The following is a 10,724-nucleotide window of genomic DNA, read 5'->3' on the forward strand; positions in this document are numbered from 1 at the left end:
TGTTTTGTTTCTTCAATTCCACATGAGTGAAATCATATAGAAAACACAGAAAAACTGCATTCAAAATCAATGTAATTTTGTCCGGAGTCAGGCTCTCAGACTCAGAATGACAGGACCCAAACTAAAGTATGAAAAAAAGATTCTCACTCATAAAAGAGGATGTTTTGCATTTTACACAGGACTAATCTTCAGAGATAATTTTAATGAAACATATTGAAAGAATATTATTAACTTTACCTTCATTTCCATGTAAGGTGGATCATTTTCCAATTCTGCTTTGTCTTTGGCCAGTTTGGCTTTTTGCTCTTCAATAAATTTATCCAAATTATCAGCCATTTTGCAGATACTAAAAAAAAAACAAACCAAGAAAAAAAAAACACTTCAATGACCACAGTTTTACCCCAATATTTTTAGGCTAATTAACAATATGCAGGTTTAACCCACATTTAATATTCAATTTCACTTACCAAATTGAGAAATTCACATAAGCTTGACCAAAACATGCGTGACTGCTTCTCCCAACCCACCCCCAAAACCAATGACATCTGAAAATAAAGAATATGCACAACCACCATTTCTCTCCCACACACACACACTTTGATTCATGAATCAAAGCATATTTTTTTTAGTTTTTTTAAAACTATTTGGAGGTAATTTTGAGTTAACAAAAAAGGTACAAATAAGAATAGCAAGAACATCCATACTTTTGTTTTTAACTTTCATTTATTATTTTTAATTTACATCCAAGTTAGTTAGCATACAGTACAGTTATGATTTTAGGAGTAGATTCCAGTGTTTCATCCCCTATGTAGAACACCCAGTGCTCATCCCAAAAAGTCACTTCCTTAATGCCCCTCACCCATTTAACCAATTCCCCCACCCACAATCCCTCCAGCAACCCTGTTTATTCTCTGGGAGAGTCTCATAAGTTTTGTCACCCTCCTTGTTTTTATATTAGTTTGCTTACCTTCCCTTACGTTCATCTGCTTTGTATCTTAAATTCCTCATATGAGTGAAGTCATATAGTACTTGTCTTTCTCTAATTTCACTTAGCATAATACCCTCTACTTCTCCATGTGGTTGCAAATGGCAAGATTTCATTCTTTTTGATTGCCAGGTAATACTCTGCTGTGTATATATATAGACATATATATATACGTATACACACACACACACCACATCTTCCTTATCCATTCATCCGTCAATGGACATTTGGGCTCTTTCCATACTTTGGCTATTGTCAGTAGCGCTGCTATAAACACTGGGGTGCAAGTGACCCTTTGAAACACACACCTATATCCCTTGGATAAATACCTAATAGTGTAGTTGCTGGGTTGTAGGGTAGTTCTATTTTTAATTTTTTGAGGAACCACCATACTGTTTTCCAGAGTGGCTGTACCAGTTGGCATTCCCACCAGCAGTGCTAAAGAGATCCTCTTTCTCTGCATCCTCACCAACATCTGTTGTTGCCTGAGTTGTTAATTTTAGCCATTCTGACGGGTGTGAGGTAGTATCTATCTCACTGTGGTTTTAATTTGTATTTGCCTGATGATGAGTGATGTTTAACATTTTTTCAGGTGTCTGTTAGCCACCTGGATTTCTTTGGAAAAGTCTCTATTCATGTCTTCTGTCCATTTCTTCACTGGGTTATTTGTTTTCTGGGTGTTGAGTTTGATAAGTTCTTCATAGATTTTGGATACTAACCCTTTATCTGATAGGTCATTTGCAAATATCTTCTCCCATTCCATCGGTTGCCTTTTAGTTTTGTTAAGTATTTCATTAGCTGTGCAAAAGCTTTTTATCTTGATGAGGTCCCAATAGTTCATTTTTACTTTTGTTTCCCCTGCCTCCAGAGACATGTCAAGTAAGAAGTTACTGCAACCGAGGTCAAAGAGGTTTTTGCCTGCTTTCTCCTCTAGGATTTTGATGGCTTCCTGCCTTACGTTTAGGTCTTTCCTCCATTTTATTTTTGTGTATGGTGAAAGAAAGTGGTCCCGGCTCCTTGTGCATGTCGCTGTCCAGTTTTCCCAGCACCATTTGCTGAAGAGACTGCCTTTATTCCATTCGATATTCTTTCCTGCCTTGTCAAAGATTAGTTGGCCATATGTTTGTGGGTCCATTTCTGGGTTCTCTATTCTGTTCCATTGATCTCAGTGTCTATTATTGTGCCAGTACCATACTGTCTTCATGATTACAGCTCTATAATACGTCTTAAAGTCCAGGATTGTGATGCCTCCACCTTTAGTTTTCTTTTTCAGGATTGCTTTGGCTAATCGGGGGTCTTTTCTGGTTCCATACAAATTTTAGGACTGTTTGTCCTACCTCTGTGTGAAGAAGCTGGTGTTATTTTGATAGGGATTGCATTGAATATGTAGATTGCTTTGGGTAGTATCAACATTTTAACAATATTTATTCTTCCAATCCATAAGCAGGGAATATTTTTCCTTTTCTATGTGTGTGTCTTCTTCAATTTCTTTCATAAGCTTTCTATAGTTTTCAGCGTATAGATTTTTCACCTCTTTGGTTAGGTTTATTCCTAGGTATTTTATGGTTTTTGGTGCAATTGTAAATGAGATCAATTCCTTTATTTCTCTCTCTAATGCATCATTATTGGTGTATAGGAATGTAACCGATTTCTGTGCATTGATTTTATATCCTGCAACTTTGCTGAATTCATGGATCAGTTCCAGCAGTTTTTTGGTAGAGTCTTTGGGTTTTCCATATAGAGTATCATGATGTCTGCAAAAAGTGACAGTTTGACCTCCTCCTAGCCAATCTGGATGCCTTTATTCTTTTGTGTTATCTGATTGCTGATGCTAGGACTTCCAATACTATGTTAAATAACAGTCGTGAGAGTGGACATCCTTGTCATGTTCCTGACCTTAGGGGGAAAGCTCTCAGTTTTCCCCCATTGAGGAGGATATTAGCAGTGGGTCTTTCATATATTACTTTTATGATCTTGAGATATAATCCTTCTATCCCTACTTTCTTAAGGGTTTTTAATCAAGCAAGGATACTGTATTTTGTCAAATGCTTTCTCTGCATCTACTGAGAGGATCATGTGATTCTTATCCCTTCTTTTATTGACGTGATGTATTGTGTTAATTGTTTTGTGGATATTGAACCAGTCCTGCGTCCCAGGAATAAATCTCACTTGGTCATGATGAATAATTCTTTAAATGTAGTGTTCCATCCAGCTAGCTGGTACCTTGTTGAGGATTTTTGCATCCATGTTCATCAGGAAAATTGGTGTGTATTTCTTTTTAGTGGGGTCTTTGTCTGATTTTGGAATCAAGGTAATGATGGCCTCGTAGAATGAGTTTGAAAGTTTTCCTTCCATTTCTATTTTTTGGAATAGCTTCAAAAGAATAGGCATTAACTCTTCTTTAAATGTTTGGTAGAATTCCCCTGGAAAGCCATCCAGCCCTGGACTCTCATTTTTTGGAAGATTTTTGACGACTCATTTGATTTCTATACTGGTTATAGGTCTGTTCCAATTTTGTTTTTTCTTGTTTCTGTTTTTGAGGTTTATATGCTTCTAGGAATTTGTCCATTACTCCAGATTGCCCAACTTATTGGTGTATAATTGCTCATAACACTCTCTTATTATTGTCTGTATTTCTGCAGTGTTCGTTGTGATTTCTCCTCTCCTCTTTCATTCATGATTTCATTTATTTGGGTCCATTCCTTTTTCATCAAAGTGACTAGGGGTTTATCAATTTTGTTAATTCTTTCAAAGAACCAGCTCCTGGTTTCATTGCTCTGTTCTACTGGTTTTTTGTTTTGTTTTGTTTTCCGTATCATGGATTTCTGCTCTAATCTTTATGATCTCCTGTCTTCTACTGGTTGGGGGTTTTATTTGCTGTTCTTTTTCCAGCTCTTTAAGATGTAAGGTTAGGTTATATATCTGAGACCTTTCTTCCTCCTTTAGGAAGGCCTGGATTGCTATATACTTACCTCTTATGACTGCCTTCACGGCATCCCAGAAGTTTGGGGTGATCGTGTTTTCATTTTCATTGGCTTCCATGTACTTTTTAATTTCCTCATTAACTTTTGGTTAGTCCACTCATTCTTTAGTAGGATGGTCTTTAGTCTCCAAGTACTCCTGGTCTTTCCAAATTTTTTCTTGTGGCAGATTTCAAGTTGTGGTCTGAAAATATGCAAGGTATGATCTCAATCTTTTTGTACTTGTTGAGGGCTGATTCATGTCCCAGTATGTGATCTATTCTGGAGAATGTTCTATGTGCACTCAAGAATAATGTGTATTCTGTTGCTTTAGGATGAAATGTTTTCAATACATCTGTTAAGTCCATCCAGTACAGTGTGTCATTCAAAGCCACTGTTTCTCTGTTGATTTTCGTTTACATGATCTGTCCATTGCTGTAAGCAGGGTGTTGAAGTCCCCTACTTTTACGGTATTATTATCAATGAGTTTCCGTCTGTTCATGGTTAATTTATATATTTAGCTGTACCACATTTGGAGCATAAATATTTACAACTGTTAGGTCTTGGTGGAGAGACCCCTTAATTATGATATAATGCTCTTCTTCATCTCTTGTTACAGTCTTTATTTTAAAATCTAGATTGTGTGATACAGGTATGGCTACTCCAACTTTCTTTTGGAGACCATTAGCATGACAGACGGTTCTCCATCCCTTAGATCTAAAATGAGTCCTTTGTAAGCAGCATATACATGGATCTTGTTTTCTTATCCATTCTGTTACCCTAGGTCTTTTGATTGGAGCATTTAGTCCACTGACATTTACAATGAGTACTAAAAGATATCAACTTATTGTGATTATGTTGCCTGTAGAGTTGGAGTTTCTGGTGGTGTTCTCTGGTCCTTTCTATTGTTTGTTGCTTTTGGTCTGTTTTTTTACTTTTCTCCCCTCAGAGAGTCCCCCTTAAAATTTCTTGCAGGGCTGGTTTAGTGGTCACGAACTCCTTTAGTTTTTGTTTGACTGGGAAACTTGTTATTTTTTTTATTTTTTTTAATTTAAAAAGAGAGATAGAGACAGCATGAGCAGCAGAGGGTCAGAGAAAGAGGGAGACACAGAATCTGAAGACAGGCTCCAGGCTCTGAGTTAGCTGTCAGCACAGAGCCCGATGCAGGGCGGGGCTCGAACCCACAAACCATGAGATCATCACCTGAGCTGAAGTCAGACNATATCAACTTATTGTGATTATGTTGCCTGTAGAGTTGGAGTTTCTGGTGGTATTCTCTGGTCCTTTCTATTGTTTGTTGCTTTTGGTCTGTTATTTTTTTACTTTTCTCCCCTCAGAGAGTCCCCCTTAAAATTTCTTGCAGGGCTGGTTTAGTGGTCACGAACTCCTTTAGTTTTTGTTTGACTGGGAAACTTGTTATTTTTTTTATTTTTTTTAATTTAAAAAGAGAGATAGAGACAGCATGAGCAGCAGAGGGTCAGAGAAAGAGGGAGACACAGAATCTGAAGACAGGCTCCAGGCTCTGAGTTAGCTGTCAGCACAGAGCCCGATGCAGGGCGGGGCTCGAACCCACAAACCATGAGATCATCACCTGAGCTGAAGTCAGACACTTAACTGACTGAGCCACCCAGGCGCCCCTCTCCTATTTTGAATGACAGCTTTGCAGGATAAGGAATTCTTGACTGCCTATTTTTTCCAATTCAACACATTGAATATCCCCTGTCACTCCATTCTGGCCTGCCAAGTTTCTGTGGGTAGGTCGGCTGCGAACCTAATCTGTCTTCCCTTGCAGGTTAGGGACTTTTTTCCCTTGCTGCTTTCATAATTCTTGCCTGGAGCAGTTTGTGAATTTGACTATGATATCCCTTGCTGATGGTCAGTTTTGTTGAATATAATGGGAGTTCTCTATGCTTCCTGGATTTGATGTCTGTGTCTTTCCCCAGATGAGGTTAAGTTTTCCACAATGACTTATTCACATAATGCTTCTATCCCTTTTTCTCTCTTCATCTTCTGGGATCCCTATGATTTGAATGTTATTCTTTTTAATGAGTCACTGAGTTCTCTAATTCTTATATCATGCTCTTTTGCCTTAGTCTCCCTCTTTTTTTTCTACTTCATTATTCTCCATAATTTTATCTTTTAAATTGCTAATTCGCTTCTTTGCTTTGTCCATCCTTGCCACTAAGGCATCCATTGGAGATGCTTCCTAGTTACAGCGTTTTTAATCTTGTCCTAACTAGATTTTCTTTTATCTCCACATAAAGGGATTCTATGCTTTTTTCAACCCCAGATAGAATTCTTATTATCGTGATTCTAAACTATAGTTCAGATAGCTTGCTTGTATCTATGTTGACTAAGTCCCTGGCTGTCATTTCTTCTGTTCTTTCTTTTGGGGTGAATTTCTTCATCATTTTGAAGGAAGAAAAGTAATTAATAAAGTAAAAAGTAGTACATAATGTAAACTTCATTTTATTATTTACTTCCAAAAATAACACTGATTTTAAAATATGGTTTTAACAAAATACATTCCAAACCAAAAGCTTATATTCTTAAGCCATTTTTAACTTGCTAAATGTGACAAAAGATTTTTTATAGTAAAAATTTAAAACACCTCAACAGCAAACAATAATTTTCGTGTTTCAAAAAAAAAAATGACTTCTGGGGCACCTGGGTGGCTCAGTCAGTTAAGAATTCAACTTTGGCTCAGGTCATGATCTCACAGTTCATGGGGTCAAGCTCTGCATCAGCCTGCTTTGGATTCTCTCTCGCTCTCTCACTCTCTACCCCTCCCCCACTCATACACACACACACACACACACACACACACACACACACACACACTCTCTCTCTCTCTCTCTCTCTCTCTCAAAAATAAAAAACATTAAAAACATTTCTTAAAATCCTCTAATTTCCCTATATTATGTCTGATAGAAATAAAAGATGATGGGATAATACTTACTTCGAAGCAGAATTTTATACAAATTTAAGAAGGAATGTCATTATCTAAAAAAAGTAAAAAGATAACCTGAATAATCTAAGATCTCTACATAACACTATTAATAATTGCTCTTGAGTACGTACTTAAAATTTTCCTTTAGTATTATATTTTAACATCCATTACAAATTCCAAAACTGATTTTATGTGACCAGAGTAGTATTTTTAACAATAGTTGTGTGTATAACACATGCCATACCTAAAACATCACATTCATCAGATATATGTTTAATCATTTCTTATTCTGTTCTACTATCTGATTAAAATATAGTATCTTTAATACGAAGTTGAAAAGCCACAAATACTAGTAAGCTTTCTCCTGCAAACGCCCTCCAAACACCACCTGGAACATTTTTGTGGTTAAACTCGTTGGGCTTATTATTACTCACTGCATTAAGGGATGCCTCCTAGACACCCACCACGGGGAACTCTGGAGTATCTAACCATGAAGGTGTTAGAAGAGACTAACAGTTGCAAATCACAACTTGATTTGTGAGCAGAGCTTTGCTCAAGATTGAAAGCTGTCAGAAAGTGAGGGTAATTCTATGATTGATCATGTTAGCAAATCTTATCTAAAGCTGTAACTGATTAAGAGCCAGCAGTCACTTATCAGCTGGAAGAAGTGATGCCTGGTCTTTTGTGGCATGGGTAACATTCATGTTTGTCTGTGTTTGGACAGGATTATGGAGTGGTATTCTTTTTCTCTTGACCTATCACACAGACACAGAACAGCTTTGTCAAACGCTGATGTTCTGTGCAACTGTTTATCTTCAGTGGAAGAACAATAAGCCGAAGCCACAGTGCCAGGCCAGTTCCTAGCAACACCAAGGCCTTGCTGATAAATAGTAGAGTCCAGCTTCCAGCTGCCACGGCCACTTTTTTCTTTCTCACTCCTTCAAGCAGATGATAGCTTACATAAAACATATTTCAACCACAAAATTATTCAAGAATTAGAGAAATCACACAGATTTCTGAGTTGATGGGCACAGCCTAAGTACAAAATAGATTATTTATATCTTTAAAATTAAGTTACAAAAGTACCTGGGTGGCTCGTTTGGATTAAGCATCTGACTCTTGGTTTCAGCTCAGGTCATCATCTCACAGTTTGTGCGATCAAGCCCCGAGTCCGGTTCTGCACTGACTCAGGATTCTCTCTCTCCTCTCTCTACCCCTACCCCACTTGGGCATGCACACTCTCTCTCAAAATAAATAAATCAATGTCTAAAAGTTTTTTAAAAGTAAAGATTAAGTTACAAGAAAAATCAGCTAAAAGAAACCTTAAAGGTATTTTTTATCTTCCTTCACCCTACAATGCAAAATCACTCACAACTTTTAAGATATTACCAAGCTGTTCCCCCCACCAGCAGCTATCTACAGAGCATGTAGATGATAAACAGTTTTTAAGAAAAGTTTAACTGAAAGACCTGGATTTGAAACCTAATTTCCTCACTAATTAACTCGATCTGATCAACCTCAATACGTTCCTTAACCTTCCTTCTGCTTTCCTCACCCACAGAAATATCTACTCCAGAGCTGTTATGAAGAAAAACAAAATGATGCATATAAAATGTGTGGCACACCTGGCACTGAAAAAAAAAATTCAACAAATCATGGCTGTTTTATTGTTATTACGTTTTCATAGTTTTTATATACAACGGTAATCATCTTTTTAAAGAAACCTCCAAAGTACACTGGATTTTTTGAAAATGTTTTTATTTATTTCTGAGAGACAGAGAGACAGACAGTGTGAGCAGGGGAGGGTCAGAGAGAGAAGGAGACACAGAATCTGAAACAGGCTCCAGGCTCTGAGCTAGCTGTCAGCACAGAACCTGACGCAGGGCTCAAACCCACAAACCGTGAGATCATGACCTGAGCCGGTCAGATGCTCAAAGGACTGAGCCACCGAGGTGCCCCGAAAGTACACTGGATTTTAAATCACCAGTAACTGACACTTGATTATCATAATCTAAATCAACATATCTAAACCTTTTTTTAAAAAATTTTTTAAATGTGGAGCTCGAACTTACAAACTGTAAGATCATGACCTGAACTGAAGCCACATGCTTAACCAACTGAGCCACCCAGGCGCCCCAACATATCTAAACCTTAAACTTAGGCCCTTTATACTTATCATATAGATAGAAACATAAGCAGACTAGAGCTGGCATTCATTGTGCTAGGCCTTGGTGAATCTAAAAAACAGAGAGGACCCAGAACTGAGCATACCCAATTCTTTCACCCAATTTCTTCAATCACAAAGAGAGGGGCAAATGTTCCCATCGTTTTCCCTCTCAAGCGAAGTGTAAATTTCCTCCTCACCATGGAAGCATACGGAACAGAAAGTAACCTCTCTCCTATAGGACATTGTTCTAGATTCTAGGGGGATGGAAAGTGTAAGATATGGACCCCCCCCTCAAATTTGAACAGCATAATGCCCCCTGTCACATGGCTCCATCTGGCCAGACTGATGGGAGATACCCATAAGGGATTCAGCAGCAATATGAAGAAACAATTTGAATATGTCTGGAATTCAGAATAGAGTCTAAGATGGCGGGTGGGAAGGGCTTAGCAGTTCTTTAAATGATCATTAAAGCTATAGGAGAAAAGACTGCTTTGAAAAAGAGACCCTAGATAGAGGGAGAACAGGGCTTGGGACAAAATAGCAGAGACACTGGTAACATGTGTGTGGTGTGCAGGGAGGAGCCTGTGAAAGAGTTTTAGAAGAAAGACAAGGGATGAGGTTAGCCAGGACAGCGTTTCCCATTTCCCATCCATTCAGAGATTTTCCACCAAATGAAAAGTGCTTATTCATCTTTTTCTCCTGGCAGATGAGACCCACATGAGCAACTTGCTTCCATGGGCACACCCAAATTTTGACAAACCCCCCTAAAAGTGGCCAACAAGTAACTGGTGGGAGAAAGGAAGGTTGAGGGTTAGGATACAGATAGAGTAAATATATAAGCACACTATTAAGTCCTTTAGCAACTTACATCATTAATGGTGACTGAGGACAGCAGCCTACGTTAGAGGGCCTTTGGGTAATGCAAAATTTCCAGGGTCCTTGCTCAAACACCTCTGTCTCCCACTCAGTGGACAATGGGAACGCAAGTCAGGATGTCACACGAACAGTCTGAAATCTAATCAAAGCTGGTAATAAATAAATCACACTGATCTGAAAATTTCATTTGAGACAAACTGTACTCAACCATCCTATTCCAATGTATCCTATTTAAAACCACCTGCTCCCTTTCAGAAGGTCACCTGTACTGAAGGAGACCGAAAATTCCACACCTGGGGAGCATTTCAGCAGCTCTTGAACCACCACAAAGTCAGTATCCACCTTCCTAGTGAGAATATGCAGAAAAGCAAGCAGCATCTTATGGATTTCCGTGGGGCGTTTTTCTCGCTTGCACACATGACATGCCATTCTTTCATATAAAGCTGAGCCTCCCTGAGGGTAATTGGCTTTTTCCAACCCATATGGTTTGCTATTAGGTTACAGTATTTTCTGAGGTGTTTGGAAACTGTTGGTTTGCTTCCCAGAAATTCAAGGTAAACCTCTTAATCCTATAGTCTTGAGAGCCAACCTGTCTCAAGACATGAGTCCCACTGCTAACATTTCCTTAAAGCTGGATCCAAATCGCAGATAACAATCCTAAAATGAAGGCAATCAGGAGTGACTCGAGCGCAAGGAGCCAGAGGAAAACAACACGACCGAGTTCACAGGGCTGTTGTGAGTAAGTACATTTTACTTGCAAAGCAAAGCACTGAGAACCGCGCCAGG

The 10,724-nt window shown here is 38.4% G+C and overlaps 1 protein-coding gene across 1 annotated transcript in view; it reads right to left on the bottom strand.

Moving 5' to 3' along the window:
* The window catches only part of CSPP1 (centrosome and spindle pole associated protein 1), a 132,598-nt gene that overhangs the window by 121,399 nt on the left and 475 nt on the right, over positions 1–10,724 (bottom strand). Inside the window, exons 2-3 of the mRNA XM_077751774.1 lie at positions 9,931–10,077; positions 238–346 (exon numbers count right to left, since the gene is read on the bottom strand). Coding sequence (XP_077607900.1) covers positions 238–346; positions 9,931–9,935 — 114 coding nt within the window. The 5' untranslated portion in view covers positions 9,936–10,077. The remainder of the gene's footprint in view (positions 1–237; positions 347–9,930; positions 10,078–10,724) is intronic.

This window comes from Crocuta crocuta, unplaced genomic scaffold (assembly GCF_008692635.1).
Source record: "Crocuta crocuta isolate KB4526 unplaced genomic scaffold, BGI_CrCroc_1.0 scaffold20, whole genome shotgun sequence".
NCBI classification, from domain to species: domain Eukaryota; kingdom Metazoa; phylum Chordata; class Mammalia; order Carnivora; family Hyaenidae; genus Crocuta; species Crocuta crocuta.